Source organism: Sphaeramia orbicularis, chromosome 18 (genome assembly GCF_902148855.1).
Source record: "Sphaeramia orbicularis chromosome 18, fSphaOr1.1, whole genome shotgun sequence".
NCBI classification, from domain to species: Eukaryota; Metazoa; Chordata; class Actinopteri; order Kurtiformes; family Apogonidae; genus Sphaeramia; species Sphaeramia orbicularis.
Window position 1 is genome coordinate 30,854,612 of NC_043974.1, and position 18,413 is coordinate 30,873,024.

The window sequence follows — 18,413 nt, forward strand, 5'->3', positions numbered from 1 at the left end:
AACTGAAGCTAAAGTTGAAAAAGCCAAAATGACATAAAATAAAAAGGAGCAAAAAGTAGAAAACGATTAAAACCATACATCCAGTCATCCATCTAAGTTTTTAACATTTGCTTTGAGAACAAACTTAATCCACCAAGTCGCACCAAAATGGCTTAAATTATTTCCTAAACCCTCTGTGACCTTTCTTACAGAAGACTTTCAGACGTCTCCCTTTTCTAACAGTAATTTCTTGAAATTTCCCGAGAGAGAGGATGACTCATTTTCATACGCCGAAGAAAGATTTCCTCTTCTCTGCCACAGAATTAAAAACTTTTAAAGACTTGCTGAATATCTCAGTAATTCCCTGCATTGTGGAGGATAAGATAAGTCATGCTGTGTTGCATTTTTGTGGAATTAACATATTTATTTTCTGTGTTTTTTCAGATGTAATAACCGGACCCAGTGCGCCGTCGTGGCTGGACCGGATGTATTCCCCGATCCTTGCCCTGGAACCTACAAATACCTGGAAGTCCAATACGAATGCGTTCCCTACAGTACGTATCCCTGTTTCTGTGGCCGTCTAATGCTCTAACCCATTCTCATTTCCTCTTAACAGCAGTGAATCACAGGCAGCTCCGTCGACATGTGCACTGGAAATGATTCTAGATATTAAAAACCCCATATCCTCAGTGTCTCATGCATGGTGTCACTTCTCATCCATAACACCCTGTAGGAGACGTGGCATGTTATTGACGGTGCTGTGTGAAAAATGACACAGTGTATGAGTGTGAAGAATCATGTACCCAAGCTAACCGCATGATGTTACCTCTTTTAAGGCAAACATTTCAACCCCACCCACTGCTTGATTCTAAAAGCTGGTGTAAAGTTGAAAAAAGGCTTGAATTAGTAGTTGAATGTCTGGACATGAGTAGTTCAGGGACATCAGGCCTTTACATACTGGGGGCATTAACCCTTAGGAGCTGTGACCGAATCACATGACACTTTCAACATGTCGTAGCGTTGGAAAGGGACAATTGCATTCGAAAGTGCGAACTTGAAACACTCTCCCATTTTTTATTTGATGTTGATGCAGCAAATACAACCGGAGATTTTGAAAGGTTTTGAAACCGGAGCAAAAAAACGTGAATAAAAGTATGAAAATGAGGTGGGGCGGGTGTTAAATTTCTTAGCATATCTCCGTCGTTTTTTTGTCATTTTTCAAAACAGAAAAACTGGCTGAATCTTTGTTGCAATTTTGATTTTATAAACCTAACATTTGGAACCAATATTCACTTTTAAAGTCTTTGAAAAGGTCCGTTAAGCATCTTTGTGTTATTTATTCAATAAATTATATTAATTTTTTAAATCAGATTTTATATTTTTTTGTGTGTTTTTTGGCCTTTTGTGTTGCTATAGTTGGTTAAAGTGGAATAATAATAGGTAAATGAGATAGATTAAGTTCTGCTGAAAAAAAGATACCAAACATGGGTATAATAAAAAAAAAATGTTATATACTATATAAAGGCAAAATCAAAAGTACTCAAAAATGGCCAAAATAGGCTCAGACCCCTAAGGGTTTATAGCAGTGGTTCTCAATCTTTTTCTGTGGGCCCCCCCTTTGGAGCATGAAAAATCTCCAAGCCCCCCTCAACCCCAGCAACATTGTACCTGTGGTGCAATTATTACTTTTATTGAAAGAAACATCAATATGGTAAGAAGACTTGTTGCTTTTCTTTGAATAATTTATTGTGCAAATTAAAAATAACGTAGATTTTTGATTGATCAATACAAATGAACTCAACAAGACTGCTCCCTGAGACATTATTTTTCAAAATAAAAATAGGAAATGTGTAATTGTCTTACAACTATAACAATAAGGTACTTTTTTTTTTTAGAAAAACAAACACATTTTGGTAACAAAGATGAACATTTTAACAATATCAGAGGCTGCAATGAGCCCGTTTACGTTGCACATCTGAGAACATCAAAGTGCAAACTGTACAAACTGTGCAAAAACAGAAACATTGCACATTTTTCTTTTCCAGTCCAATCCTTGTCCACTCTCCAAACCTAAACTCTTTGTCTAGTCTAGTGACAGATCACCATGGCAGTAGCTTTGTTTGTTGTTCGTCCCTAAATTGAGTCCAGGGAGCTCCAACGTTGAAACATTAGTTCCACCTGCTACATGTTCGAACCTGAAGAAAAAATAAACACCTAGGAATGATCCTGCGCCCCCCCCGGAGGGGTCCGCCCCACTTTTTGAGAAACGCTGGTTTATAGCAATATTCATGTTTTCCTATTAGAGCTGCAACCGATTAATCAACTCAAAGTGATCCATAAAAATCATTCAACCTCAATTCTCCTGAATCAAAGCTTTGTTTCCTTCGTTTCTCTGCTGTTAAACATTGGTTCCACTGTTGTGTTTCACACGGACGCTTATTGTGACGCACAAAGACGCTTCAATTCAGGAAAACTGCAATAGAATATCTCCCTTCAATCAACTCGAGTCGATTAATCGAATTGGGAATTTTTGCATTGGCTTCAAGCACCTAATCGATTAATCGGTTGCAGCTCTATTTCCTATAATTCCATTCCGAGCTCAAATAGCTTGATTTAATGCTTAGTACAGGGTGGGGAAGCAAAATTTACAATGAACATTTTGTTGTTTTTTCTCAGCAGGCACTACATCAATTGTTTTGAAACCAAACATATATTGATGTCATAATCATACCTAACACTATTATCCATACCTTTTCAGAAACTTTTGCCCATATGAGTAATCAGGAAAGCAAACGTCAAAAAGTGTGTGATTTGCTGAATGCACTCGTCACACCAAAGGAGATTTCAAAAATAGTTGGAGTGTCCATAAAGACTGTTTAGAATGTAAAGAAGAGAATGACTATGAGCAAAACTATTACCAGAAAGTCTGGAAGTGGAGGAAGCAACAAAAAACGTACCAAAGCTTTTATTAAAGCTCTCAAATCCAAAATCCTAAAGGATCCAACCAAATCCATGAGAAAAATGGCAACTGAACTTGAGGTAGACAACAAGACCGTTAGAAATGCAGTAAAATATGATTTGAAGTTCAAATCTTACACAAGAACACCAAAACACTTGTTGACAACAGCAACAAATCCAACTTTAGCAATTTTTGGGAATCATGTTTATGGCCGCCTTCTAGCCCAGATCTAAACCCTCTGGATTCTGCTATTTGGGGCGTTTTAGAACATGCTACCAATAGAACATCACACAGTAATGTCCACTTTCTTAAAGATACTATTAAAGAAGAATGGGAGAAGTTGTCACCCGAATATTTGAGGAACACTTGCGCAAGTTTCAGGAAGTGTGTGAAGGCAGTTATTGAGAAAGAAGGAGGACACATAGAATAAAAACATTTTCTATTATGTCAATTTTCTTGTGGCAAATAAATTCTCATGACTTTCAATAAACTAATTGGTCATACACTGTCTTTCAATCCCTGCCTCAAAATATTGTAAATTTTGCTTCCCCACCCTGTATCTCCCCAAAATGCTAGAACTGTATCAGAATTCCATTGTCAACGGTATGTTTATAACTAAAAGCATATTTCTGTTAATGTACTCAGTTGGTGACGGTGTTTGATTTTAAGCTTGTCACAGCTTCCCATCAGCTCCCCCAGTTCAGAGCACTTAAGTATCTTTGATGAATCCCGTACAGTCATGTGGTGTCTGTTAGTACGGCACCGACAAAGGCCTCTTGACTCCACCATACCCCATGTTTTCGGTTCACTCCAGCTCAGCGGCTGCCTGTTAATATTCAGACTACTGAGGTATCTCTAAAGAGTAAATAAAAAGAATTTAATTAGTGCAGCTGGTGGAAAGAGCGCTGCCGGGCTTCGCGTAATTTGAGCGGAAACATTTGGGCAGGGAATGGAAGAATCAGCATGTGGTGAAAGGATGAACCAGCAGAGAGGAAGTCCAGGTGAGGCCAGAGGAAATGGCATGGACATTGCCATATGACCCGGCGTATTGTGTTGGAATGACCTTTGAAGTGTGAAACAAAAGTCATAACAAGGCCTGCCAAAATCTGAACAGACTGTGCTCAGAAATGATATTAAACTGGAAATGTTCCGTCATGGACATTTATCAGTGCAATCTGCAGCCGCTGCTGAGTTCAAACCCCCTCTAATAATTCGCATTCAAATCAAAACCACCTTTTTTTTTTTTTTTTTTGCATTTTATGTCTTTACAGAGCGCCCTCAGTAGTCTGCCTGACAGGAGCTTTCATGTTGTGAAGTAAAAATCATTTCTACCTGTGATCCAGAGCTGGCAGATGGTTCTTTCATACTCGGAATCTCTGCAGCGTGCACATTTTCCCTATCTCAGCCACCCAGTGTTACTTTCTTTTCCTACTTGGTGTCCGTGTAAAACATTCACCCAATCAAACGCAGACGACTGATCGGGACACATCAATCCTCCAGTTTACTGTCGGTATTTAAAGACATCACTTTGAGCGCAAACGCAATTTGAATGCGTTCCATTAAGCTCATTTAAGCAACATGCATTTCAATGTGTGCCAGGCATTTTAACCTGAAAGATGTACACTCGATGATTAAAATGTTTGGCAGTGATACGTTGTGAGAAAACTGTAAAACATGTAGAAGAAAACAAGAGTAATAATTAGGGAAATGTGAGGACATGAAAGGATGAAGCCAATAGGAATGTGTGCATTTTTCGTAGACATATTACACTGGTCAACAACAAATTTATTGTTTCAGTTTTTTGAGCTGATTTAGGATCATTTTGGTGTGCAGAATCCAAAAATCACATTCATTTTGCTCAATCAGGTCAACTTTCTGAACTATGCTACATATTGGCTTTTTAACATTTTTGCTTACGTTTATGGGCATTTTCACATCATATGATACAAAATTCTTTCATATTTCTTGCAATAAACGAGTTCTGAAGATTTTACTTTTGCCAATTTATGATTAATGTTTTTTTTTAATATTACAGGTGAATGAAACGGCTTCAACTAGAAGATCTTGCAAAAATAAGCCTGACGTATTCTGCTACAGTTTGTAACACTTATTAAATACATCCTGTTAGAAAATGATTTTTTTTTCTCTTAAAACCTATTTTGGGTGAGACGTATATAAAAAATCAACTGATAAAGTCACAAAAATGTAATCAATTTTGTGAGAAGATCAAATTTTTCAAAACCAAATTAGCAAAAAAACCTGACCTGATTGAGAAAAACAGATGTCATTTTTTGATTTAGCGGAGCAAAATGGTCCTAATTCAGTTGAAAAAACCTACACAACTTGCAAAAAACATTTTTTTGTAACCCAGTGTTATCAGATTACAGGGAAAACTCTGAGAGTAAAATGACAATACACAATTATATATGATCTACCTTATTGCCCCCTTAGGGAAACTTGTCTTGGACTCAAAATGCTATCCTCTACATTTATTTTCCCACAAAATATACACAAGAACCACTCCACTTGCACAAGTCATATCAGTAGATTATACATAAATGTAGTGAAGAGCAAATATATACACCACCCAGCCAGAAAACCATTTAGTTCAGTCCAGGGTTGAATCAATTCTTGTCCAAGATCTTGTATTGATGATAGTGGAGTCAGACCGCTCTGCATGGTCTTCTCCATCACATCCCAAAGATTCCCAATGGGGTTCAGGTCTGGACTCTTTGGCGTTCAGTCCATGTGTAAATCCTGCTGTTATCTTGAAACATGTCATCAGTGAAGAAAAAAAAAAATCACTGATGTTCAGACCTGTTGACCTCAGTTTATGCACCTGACCAGCTGAAGCAACCCCACATCATAACACTGCCCCCCCAGTGTAGGCACTGGGCATGATGGGTAATCACTCCATCCACCTCTCTTCTCACCCTGATGTGCCCATCATTCTGGATCAGGGTCAGTCTGGACTCATCAGACCACATGACCTTAAAATCCAGTTTTTACCCTCGGCCCAAACCGTAGGGCAGTGTTCTTCAACCTTGGGGTTGGAACCCCACGTGGGGTCGCCTGGAATTCCAATGGGGTCACCTGAAGTTTCTAGTAATTGATAAAAATAAAAAATTACTGAGTTGAGAGAGACAATCACAGTACATAAATACATGTATAATATATATACATAAATAAGCTGAAACTGAAGCACTGTGGTTCTGTTTATCTGTCAAATGTTCATTGTGGTCAGTTTCAGATGCTGCAGCTCTTTCATAATTCATAGTTTGAGTTCTTGTTTGTTCAGTATTAATTGTCAGCCTTGTAAATCCAAGCTGGACTGACTGTACATATCCTTACCAAGGAAAATCAAATTCTCACTTTGTGCAGTAATCTACACCTGGCTTTTCTGCCTCTGTCCATAAAAACATACATTATATAGCCTAAATGTCTAACATTAACATTTATTTGCAACATAGTACGGCAAACTAGGCAAATTTGGATCAAAACAAGTTAATTTTAGCAAAAAAAAAAAAAAAAAAACAAGTTTCTGTTTTGAATGTCTGGGGTCACCAGAAATTTGTGATATTAAAATGGGGTCATGAGCCAATCAAGGTTGGGAACCACTGCCGTAGAGTATTGTCATCAGTTGGTCGTCCATCCGTATGTGCAGAAACTTTGGCATGCACCAGTGGTTCTGACAGCTTTATCAACACATCCTCCACAGACTGGAGACTTGCGTATTTAGGTCCGGATTGAAGCCCCCTCCCCCCATTGTAAATTTGTTTTCAGGGGGCTCATATTCACTTTCTCACAGCTTTATCTACAGCGCTATATAACCCACCACGTCCTCCACATACAGGTCGGGCATGGGGGGCGTGGGGGGGCGTCAGTAGGCTAATGATGCTGGTAGTGGGAGGCCCTGACATGGACTGAACTCTAAGGGTTTTCAAGTGTGGGCATGTTATGTTTCTGCCCGCTATCAAACTGATGGATGTTTAAGAAACGAGAAGTTACTCACTATCAAATAAAAAGCTTTTGCCAGTTTTAGTTAAATTCAGGTCTGGGTAGTGTATTTCCAGACCATATGAATTCCCAACTTTTATAAAAAACCTCAGCAACTGAATTAAAACCTGTGAAGCTTTAATAAACTGTGCATTGTCGTGAAAATCCCATATAGACCCATTAACATAAATACAAGTGAACACAACCTCATTTGAACTCACCATAATCCTCTGTCATATAGTCATCATTACGACTAGACTGTGACTAATTTGCGAATTTACCCAATTACCAATTACCCAATTACTTGACCCAATCCTGTTTTAATCCCTCTATCCCATAGTCTTCCATGGCTTATTCCCATTCCCATTCTGTCCTGACGCATACCACTTACGTCGGTGTACTATATTTGATGCATAGCAAGAGCTTCTTTGTCCCAGTTCCCTCGACAGAGTGGATTAAGTCATGTTCAAAACGATGCTGTTAAATTGGACGTTTCCCCCTCGAGAACCCCAAAAAACTGCATTGAGGCTATTTGGAAGCAGCAGTTTGGGTCGACGAGGGAAACTACAGTGTAATGAGACATTAGCTCCCATGAAAACATGATCAGTGTAATTTTGTGGGGTCTAAAATTTTAATAATGTGCTATTTTTGCCACGCATTTCTGTTTTTTTGCATCACGGGTCATGTTTAAAGTTGAGTAACAGTACACTATTTGATTGATTTAATTGAATCTTCCATCTTTTCTGGTCAGATACAGCATATCTGACATTTCTAAAGATCACGATTTTATGTCTTACACTTCTAAAACAGAAAGCCAAGTGAGCCTCTTTCCCTCTTTTATGGCTTTCGTATTATTCATATGGTTTTATTAAGAATAAATAAAAGCTAAATCAAGTGTTGTAAGTTTCTTCTGGCCACAGATACAGGAGAAAGTCTAGTTTTTTTGAAAGTGCTGGTGTAGTTTGCAAGCTGCAGGGGGGATGTAATAAAACTTTGATCCAACAGAACTACAAAGTGTGCAAAGTTGGTTTGAGCTAATCAGCTCCCATAGCCAGTTGCACTTTGTAGACGGACATCAATAGTTGTTAAAAACCAGTAGCAGAAAGACTCAAGGTCTGACCGGATCAAGGTTCCTTGTGTTCTTGGTATATGGTCAGATTTGTGAACATATTCCACCCCAGACGCTTATTACTTACCTCATTACATCCCAGTTCTTACCAGTTCCATCTCCTGTCCTCTTTTTAATAAAATACTATTTCTTAAGAAAACCAAATCCAAGCCCAGAACATTCGGCGTGTTTCGTCTTGGAAAAGTTGCGCTGGCACCATTGGTTGCGTAGCATCGAGGCCACCTATTAGGGGTACACTAGGGAGGAAAACGGGGGCACCTTGTCTGCTGATATTATGGATTGCGCCCAGAACTGTCGTTGAAAAATTCTGCTGGCAATGCATAAATATCGCAGAAGTAATGTAGGCGTTTATTTGTATACTGAGCGAGGACGGCAAGTGTAATCACAGTCGGTCACTGGAGATGGGTTTTGAGAGGCGTTTTATAGCAGGGTGTGAATGCAATTCATCAGCGACAGCCAAGTGGACTGTTCATACCAAACGAAACAACAAAGACACTTTTTGCCAGAAAGAGCTTCCATTTAGAGACCGGTCTTTGTATCTGGCTAAAATTCTTAATTATAGATCCCTGTTATGCAGACCTACTAATTTACAAGAAAATGAAGTGTCGAACAAACATAAAAAGCCAGTGTCTCTTTGTCAGAGGGGTACATCTGTGGAATAATCCGGAGCAAAACTTAAAAATGTCTTCTTCAGTTTGTGCATTTAACCCTTTCATGCATAGTGGTCACTACAGTGGACAGTTATTCAACAGCTGTTCTCTTATATATTCATGGATTTTGTTGTTTTAGTTTCATATCAGCCAACATATTGGACGCTTATGCACCATCCCATACACTACAATTAATAACATTACTGTAACTTTGCTGTTCTTGATAAACCTGATCTAACATGTTTGAGTGTAAATCAGTTCCTTGTTATTGTTGTTAGACTGTAATTAACAAAAAAGCTTTTTTTTTTTTTTTTTTTGCATATTATCTCCATTAAGTGAATAATGACTAATATTAGAGTATGTTAAAATGCTAGAATACATCAGATTAGCAGCATTAAAATGTTTTTATTTCATAGTTTTCACACAGTATATCAGTAAATACATGCTTTTTTGCTTCAAAAATTAAACACATGGTGTCCAGCTTAGTGGACATTTTTTCAACTCCATGAAAAATAGCTTTAAAAAAAAATATCGCATTGATTTTTTTAATGCCTAAAGAGGAATAAAATAACTCAAAAAAAAAAAAAAAAAAATCTTGATTAAGGTTCTTGTAATTCATGCATGAAAGGGTTAAAAGGATGTATAAATCCACTCTAATAACAAAATATAGAACATTATAGAAGTACACATAAAATAAAATATTATTGTAGTTAATTGGTTATCATGATAATAAGATACTATCATATTTACTGATCATTGTATTTGGAGTAAATATCTAAAGTGCATATAAATATTATAATTTCTATTAAAAGTGGTTGATTATGCAAATCTGATTGTGTATGAGGTGACCAAAAAAAGTGTATATGAATGGTTTGTACGGATGTTTTGTGTAATTGTAAAAAAAAATATATACAGAGGAAAATGTGTGTTAATAAAGCAAAGGAAGCGGATCTAGTATGATTACACTGGTCAACAACAAATCTATTGTTTAAGTTTTTTGAGCTGATTTAGGATCATTTTGGTGTGCTGAATCCAAAAATCACATTCATTTTGCTCAATCAGGTCAACTTTCTGAACTATGCTACATATTGGCTTTTTAACATTTTTGCTTACATTTATGGGCATTTTCACATCATATGATACAAAATTCTTTCATATTTCTTGCAATAAACGAGTTCTGAAGATTTTACTTTTGCCAATTTATGATTAATGTTTTTTTTTAATATTACAGGTGAATGAAATGGCTTCGACTACACTGTAAGACCGGATAAGTTGAGTTTACTTAAAAAAAATTGAGTAAACCGGTTACCTTAAAAAATTGAAGTAATGAGTAATGAAAACTTGAGTGTATTAAACTTAAATGCTTGATTTGAATGGAATTGCTATTTTAAGTACAACACACTAAATGCCAAGTTAATTTAACTCAAAATTTGTTGCACTGTCAGTTGCTTCGGATAATCACTAACTTAATATCATCAGTGCATTGGACTCATTCTGAGCTGATTTAAATTAAAATCTTTTGCAATATAAATTGCTTTATAAAATTATTCAACTTAATATATTACAGTGTGGATGGAAGTTAAGCAGGAAGATAGCACAGTGTAATTTCCCAGTACAGGAAGTGCTATTATTTTGGTATAAAGATTTTAAATGATCAAGAGCTATCATAGATGAACAGTAAATCCATTGTTCTTCCTATGGCTCTGACTCATGGTGCAGCTCTACAAAAATACAAAAACAAACACAAAAAGGCCAATAAACACTGCCATACCCACATTAAATCCAAATTAACACTAACACCACAACCCCGCTGAACCCCTGCACATAAAAATAACACATTTTCAACAACATGCCCAATACCCACAATGCAATGCGGAGATAAAAAGGTGTTGTCATGACTAAAACTTAGTGATTTAAATCCATTCAGCTTAAACTTTTTCGTACTTTCGACTATGTCTACAAATTAGTAGAACACACTTAACATTTTATAGTAATGGAATAAAACTTAAATCATTTAAGTACATTGTAATTAAAGCATTTTAGTAAATACAAAGTTCGGGCTTACAGTGTAGAAGATCTTGCAAAAAATAACCCTGACGTATTCTGCTACATCTGTGGTGAATACATAATAAATAATAAATACATCCTGTTAGAAAATTTTTTTTTTTTTTTTCTCTTAAAACCTATTTTGGGTGAGAACTATATAAAAAAATCAACTGATAAAGTCACAAAAATGTAATCAATTTTGTGAGAAGATCAAATTTTTCTAAATCAAATTAGCAAAAAAATCTGACCTGATTGAGAAAAACAGATGTCATTTTTGGATCTAGCGGTGCAAAATGGTCGTAATTCAGTTGAAAAAAGCTAGACAACTTGCGAAAAACAATTTTTTGTAACCCAGTGTTATTAGTTTGTAAAAAGGGGGTGGGAGTCAATAAGTTATACTTCTTCCCACTCCTTTTCGAGCGCAAATTTTTTTTAAATTTATTTATTTGTTTTGACCATGTTGTATGATTCTTTATCTGATGATTCTATGTGCTCGAAATAAAACTACTACTACTACCTACTAATAGCAGCTGATGTTGAAACACCAAAAATAGGCCAGTTTTACCTGGTAATCACTGATAAATAATTATTAGGTACTTATATTAGTGATGGGTTTGATGAATAGCGGCTTTACTATGGATGGGCTTTTAGCGCAAGTCACTTGACCGAGTTCCTAAGACAGACTGAAGGATTTGAGAGTCTAATAAAAGAAGCAGCCACCCATGACTCCCACCTCTCCTTCAGCGCTGGAGTCCTGACTCTGTATTCCACTGACAAGCTCAACCTCACAGTCCTAATACTCCTTTTCTTCCAAGTCTCCCTCACTTTCACTCACATTTCGTCCTTTAAGTGCACTCACTGATTTTTTTTCTTCCCCCTATATCCCTTTATTTGCTCCCCCTCTCCCTCTTTCTCTCTCTCTCTCTGCCGCCGCCGCCCTGCCTCTCCTCTGTACCACCTTCACCCACTCTTTTTATCTGTATTCTGCTTGGGGAGCTTCTTTTCTTTTAGGATAAATTACCGCTCTCTTCTCCATATCTTTACAAGCGGGCCAGATCGTTAAATCAGATCCACCGTTAATAATGGCAGAGGAGTATGCTAAATCGATGGACACGTGCCGCAGATACTATATTGATTTTATTAATTTGCGATTTGATCCGCTCCATCAATTGTAATGGGAGAAAAAAAAAAAAAATGTTACAACACTTGCCGCCGAGAGTGTGTATCTTTGCTACGCTGTCACAGTGCAAAGCAATCCATCATATATTAATTTGAGCTTCTGTCTGGATAATTATTTGATATGAGCTGTGTGTTTCTTCGGCGAGGAAATGGCAGTGTATCGAGCGACGAGGGAGGGGAACGCGATCTGAAAGAAAGGTGAAACGGTAATAAAGAAATAGATACAAATGGAAAGAAGTACTTAATTCTGCGCATAAACAAGATTTGTCATTAATCTAAGTCATAACGGTGTCACAGGAACATCCGAGCAAGTAATTTTTCATCTCCCAGAGGCCTTTTTTTTTTTTTTTTTTTTTTCATGCACTAGTGCGGTTCCTGCATGCTCCCCCATGCACTTTACAGATTAGTAAGGCTACCCTCAGGCAGAAGTGGTGTGCTGACCCTTTATGATCACTCATAAACATGACTGAGCTCCAATGGCTGACATCTGTCTCTGCCCCGCCCTCTCACCTTGACTTTCCACAGTTCAGCCAGAGGTACAGACACAGATATATCCATGGCTATTCTCTTAGTGCCTTATTAAAACCTCTCTCCCTGTTTTTTGCGCTGGATTTCTCTCTGTGTAACTTTGGCCGTAACAGCTCCTCCCAAAGGTCGAGCACAGAAGAGGTCAATGCAACTGTGCCCCCCACCACCACCACCACCACCACCATCACAGCGTCCTTCCTCAGCAGTAATGAAACACTTACACACCCTCAGCGACCTCAAACTCTCACACTTGTCACATGAGGAAGTCAACTCAAACCTGTGCTTTACTGTTGATAGAACAGCTTTTTCTCTTATTGTTGACACTTTGCATATTTTAACAAAAATGACTTTTTTTTTTTTTGCCTACAGGGTGGGGAAGCAAAATTTACAATATTTTGAGGCAGGGATTGAAATACAGTGTATGACCAATTAGTTTATTGAAAGTCATGAGAATTTATTTGCCACAAGAAAATGTACATAATAGAAAATGTTTTTATTCTATGTGTCCTCCTTCTTTCTCAATAACTGCCTTCACACGCTTCCTGAAACTTGCGCAAGTGTTCCTCAAATATTGGGGTGACAACTTCTCCCATTCTTCTTTAATAGTATCTTCCAGACTTTCTCATAATAGTTTTGCTCATAGTCATTCTCTTCTTTCCATTATAAACACTCTTTATGGACACTCCAACTATTTTTGAAATCTCCTTTGGTGTGACGAGTGCATTCAGCAAATCACACACTCTTTGACGTTTGCTTTCCTGATTAGTCATATGGGCAAAAGTTTCTGAAAAGGTATGGATAATAGTGTTAGGTATGATTATGACATCAATATATGTTTGGTTTCAAAACAATTGACGTAGTGCCTGCTGAGAAAAAACAACTAAATGTTCATTGTAAATTTTGCTTCCCCACCCTGTAAATCATCAAATAATCCATTTCTGGTTAAGTTTTTTGTGTTTCCTGAAAAATCTGGGGGAAAAAATGACTTGGGAGATTATTTTAGGAAGTTGACAATATCACTGGGTGACAAAAAAATGTTTTTTGCAAGTTGTCTAGGTTTTTTCAACTGAATTAGGACCATTTTGCACCGCTAAATCCAAAAATGACATCTGTTTTTCTCAATCAGGTCAGTTTTTTTTTGCTAATTTGATTTAGAAAAATTTGATCTTCTCACAAAATTGATTACATTTTTGTGACTTTATCAGCTGATTTTTTTATATAGTTCTCACCCAAAATAGGTTTTAAGAGAAAAAAAAATCATTTTCTAACAGGATGTATTTATTATTTATTATGTATTCACCGCAGATGTAGCAGAATACGTCAGGCTTATTTTTGCAAGATCTTCTAGTTAAAGCCATTTCATTCACCTGTAATATTAAAAAAAACATTAATCATAAATTGGCAAAAGTAAAATCTTCAGAACTCGTTTATTGCAAGAAATATGAAAGAATTTTGTATCATATGATGTGAAAATGCCCATAAATGTAAGCAAAAATGTTCAAAAGCCAATATGTAGCATAGTTCAGAAAGTTTACCTGATTGAGCAAAATGAATGTGATTTTTGGATTCAGCACACCAAAATGATCCTAAATCAGCTCAAAAAACTTAAACAATAAATTTGTTGTTGACCAGTGTATTCATTCATTCATTCATTTATTTGTTTTGAGCAGAAGAAACAAAATTAACATTTTTTGTGTACAAGGAGCTAATATCCAAGCAAATAAATTAATAAATAAAGATGATCAAGACAAAATAGCAATTGCCATGTCCACTAGTAATAACAAAATAAATTCAATATGTACTGCTCAAAAAAGGAGTGGGAAGAAGAAAACTTATTAAATCCCACCCCCATCCCACATTTATACAACATAATAGATTACTTTTGTTTCCTTAATGATATATTAAGATTGTATAAAATTAATGTGACTATTTGAGATTCTTTTAAACCAATGTAACTTACTGGATTACATTTGATCCCTTTTCTAATTACACCTCAAGTCCTAAAAACATCACTTTAAAGCTTTTTTGGTTGAGACCAAAGATTCAAAGTGACACAAACCGCTCAATATTTTAGGATAAAGTCGCTGCAGTGAGAATTGACCCCCTTTGACTCCAGCTGACTGATGGTGTGGCTTCTCTCAATAATTAGAACTGCATCAAGAATAGAATTCTCATCTTATGTTTGTTTGTTTTTTTTAATTGGTTCTATGTAGTATTGGTTTTGCAAACTCTCAGAAACAGGGGAAAGCTTCAAAGCAGAACACACTGAGGACCAAAACCACCAATGAATCACTGCTACAAGTGTAAAGCTCATTGTTTACATATTGTATTGTATTATGTATTATGTATACATTGTATTATGGTATCATCAAGTTTTTTTCTTCAGACCAAAACTCATAGTCGCTTATTTTGACAGTCGATCAAAATAACAGTGATTGATTGGATTTAATCTTCCATCTTTTATGGTCAGAAACAGCAGATCTGACATTTCTAAAGACCATTGTGACGTAGCCTGGCCGTTTAGCGGTTGGAGGTCAGTGAAGCGAGAAAGGAGATGAGGCAGAGGCAGGAGATGGCATGGTCCACAATTTTTTAAATATTTTCAATAATCCTTTTTCCAGACAAAAGTGCAGGTGCTAACAAAGTGCGAATGCTAAAAAAGTGAAAATGCCACAAAAAAGTGCAAGTGCATATGGAGGTTGGAGTAGCAGTGTCTTCTCCAGCAGCAGAACCTCAAGTGATGAAAATGGGCGCCTTTTATACTGTTCTACTAACTGGATAAAACCACTACAACTCCACAGGGGAGTTACAAATCTACATTAATCGCTAAAACTAATCTAAAACCTCCATAACTAAAACCCACAACCATAACCTATCTAAAACCCAAGCTATATACCTAAAAACTCTAAATCTAGACACCAAAGATAAATAAAAACCCATAAATCAATAAAATACACCTCCTGGCTCCCCCACACATTTCCCTGCCTTGGTCCAGGCCGGAACCTTCTTAAGGGCTGTTGTTCATGCGGGGACTCTTTTCGCTGACGGACTCAACAGTGACAAACAGCTGTTTGTCACAACCGTGATTTTACGGTATGTCGTACACTTTTAAAACATAAAGTCAAGTGAGCCTTTTTCCCTCTTTTATGGATTTCTTAGTCTATATTTTTCACTTGCTGCATCGGCTGATAGTTTACATCATGGGTATCTAAATCCGGTCTTTGAGGTCCGGTATCCTGTTTTAGATATTTCCCTCTTCCATCACACCTGGAAGCCATTACATTGTTATTAGGCTTCTGCAGAGCTTGATAATGAGCTGATCTTTAATTGAACCAGGTGTGTTGGAAGAGGAAAAGATTTAAAACATGCAGGATACTGGACCTCAAGGACCGGATTTGAATACCCCTGGTTTACATTATAGCTCTGTTAGCTTAGCTTTTAGCTCTGAAACCTCTTTTTTCTGTTCGGTTTGTGTTGTCAATAGCTGCACTAAAGATCTGTTTATCTGGAATCGAATAATAAATAAAGGTCGGAACCGTTACAGTTTAGTCTGAACCATGGATCAACAAACAGCAACTTAGCAAAGATAATAACATCCCATAATAACTTTATACCTTCATAAGCCTCAGACTGAAACTCATCCGTGTAAAAGAAACTCTGCTATTTTAGCATCAAACTCCTTTTTTTTTTTTTTTTTTTATTTACAGCTGTGTCCAGCGGTGAAAACAACAACAGTGCTTCTAACTTTTATCACAGAGTCACTTTCATCATCTCCGAAAGTTGTTTCTTAATGGTTCTCATCCCATCTGGTCACTTTGTTGTACAGTTTTCACAGTTGTCAAGTCGTTAGCTTGTCTCATCATAAATTTTCAGTCTGAATGGGACAACATATTGTCAAAAAATCTCATCTGATGTAACGCGCAGATGAAAGCAAGAAGCGAGAACCAATCAAAATCAGTGCTTCGACTGTAAGCACGTAGCGCCAAATGAATGCAGTCTGTCTAACTGTAGAGACAGCTCTTTGTAAGCCATTCGAACATTGACTGTGTTGGATTCACAATGTCCCAACAGGCTTTGCTGACGTGTGCCCAGAAACATGCTGGGAAAGATGTTAAGCAGCATGTTAAACTATACATAACTGGCAGATTTTTTTTTTTTTTTTGCTTGATAACCGTAAGATAATAACACGCAGAAAATGGCTTATATAGACAAGGTGAGTGATCAACCGTTTTGAACAAAAAGCCCAAAAATGTAGATGGATATAGGGGGATAATAAGTCATTCTTTCAGCAATTATGTTTGTTCAGTTCACTTTTCAGAGCTGACACTCATCTGCAAAGCTCAAGAGGAAGCGAGGGAGTGAGAGACGAAAAATTGAGAGATGAGAACAGACTGAGAGAACAAAGGAAGAAAACCTGCTGGCAGTCTGTAGCTATACATAATCCACTAGTTCCCCCCACTGTTTGTAGCTAATAAGGACAATGTAAAATCCTGCCTTGCTCAGTGGGATCCAGCTCAGCCCTGTCAGATATGGCTCACAATTTAGAAGCTAAGCCAGGGCATATAATCACTGAATCACCTCCAATTTGAGCAGAGTAATCCTGAGCTCATACCTCATAGCAACTTGCCATGTAGTGCTTTTATTTCCAACTTACCTAATTGGTTTTTAATTCACTTTGCTAATAATAACACACCTAGCGGGTCCAGGGGGGCCCTAATCGAATAATGGACTAGATAGTTTTGGCGAGTTTTACCCAACACCTGCTACCCATCTCTAGGTTTCCGTGTTGGCGGCTGAAACCATGAAATTAATGCTCTGCACATGGCTATCACTTACAATGCAGCTTGGGGATAATGTGTCATTACAGGGCCCATTATGCAGTGGTCACACCTAAAGCAAACACCACCTGTGTGACCAGGATGGAAGTTAATGGCTGTAGCGTAGATGCTGCGATTGGTTATGCACCTCAAGTTTTGTCTCATGAGTGCAGCTTGTATCTGAAGTTCTTTACACATGGAGGGTTTTTAGGTTATTAATGAAAATAGATCTACTCACAGGTGTGGATTTGTTTGATTAGAGCCAAACGGGCCAACATGTGCCTCTCACAGATACACCTGGATCAATATGTGTGTCCCAATGTTAGCCAAGTTGGAAAAAAATAGCACCAAAATCTTGTTCATTTCCCTAAATCGGAAGTATTTTTTGCATCCATAGGTAGAGAAAGCTGCAGCAAAGTGGCTAGTATTGTCAAATTTGGACATTTTTATTAGCCTTGTTTTGTGCCAACGGAATCTTTAAATTGATTCATATTTTGTTGTATCTATTCTTAAAACCACACATGATCACAAATAACTGCATTTTTGTTATATATATATATATATATATATATATATATATATATATATGTCTGGATGCCACCTTTTTAGACCCAATCATAAAAGAGAAATTTAGACATATTTCCCCTTAGGATGTACCAAATGATGACCTCAGATAAATGCAAAACATATATACTCTTGCTCTGAGCCATCCTATTTTTAATAAAATATTGGGGCCAAAAATAGGACCAGAATTGGGACATGAAAAGCTACCTAGATGTCAGTGCATTTGATCTGGAAAACATTAATGGCTGTAGCGTAGATGCTGCGATTGGTTATGCACCTCAAGTTTTGCCTCATGAGTGCAGCTTGTATCTGAAGTTCTTTACATATGGAGGGTTTTTAGGTTATTAATGAAAATAGATCTACTCACAGGTGTGGATTTGTTTGATTAGAGCCAAACGGGCCAACATGTGCCTCTCACAGATACACCTGGATCAATATGTGTCCCAATGTTAGCCCAGTTGGAAAAAAATAGCACCAAAATCATGTTTATTTCCCTAAATCGGAAGTATTTTTTGCATCCATAGGTATGCAGTATCAGCAGACAGTACTTAAAGCTAATCCAGGTA

The 18,413-nt window shown here is 37.1% G+C and overlaps 1 protein-coding gene across 20 annotated transcripts in view; it reads left to right on the forward strand.

Annotated features, from left to right (window-relative positions):
* Window positions 1–18,413, forward strand: part of LOC115438263 (adhesion G protein-coupled receptor L3) — a 547,718-nt gene that overhangs the window by 277,697 nt on the left and 251,608 nt on the right. For all 20 annotated transcript variants that reach the window (XM_030161717.1, XM_030161720.1, XM_030161723.1 and 17 more), the window contains exon 5: window positions 424–533. In XM_030161717.1, the coding sequence (XP_030017577.1) occupies window positions 424–533 (110 nt within the window). The remainder of the gene's footprint in view (window positions 1–423; window positions 534–18,413) is intronic.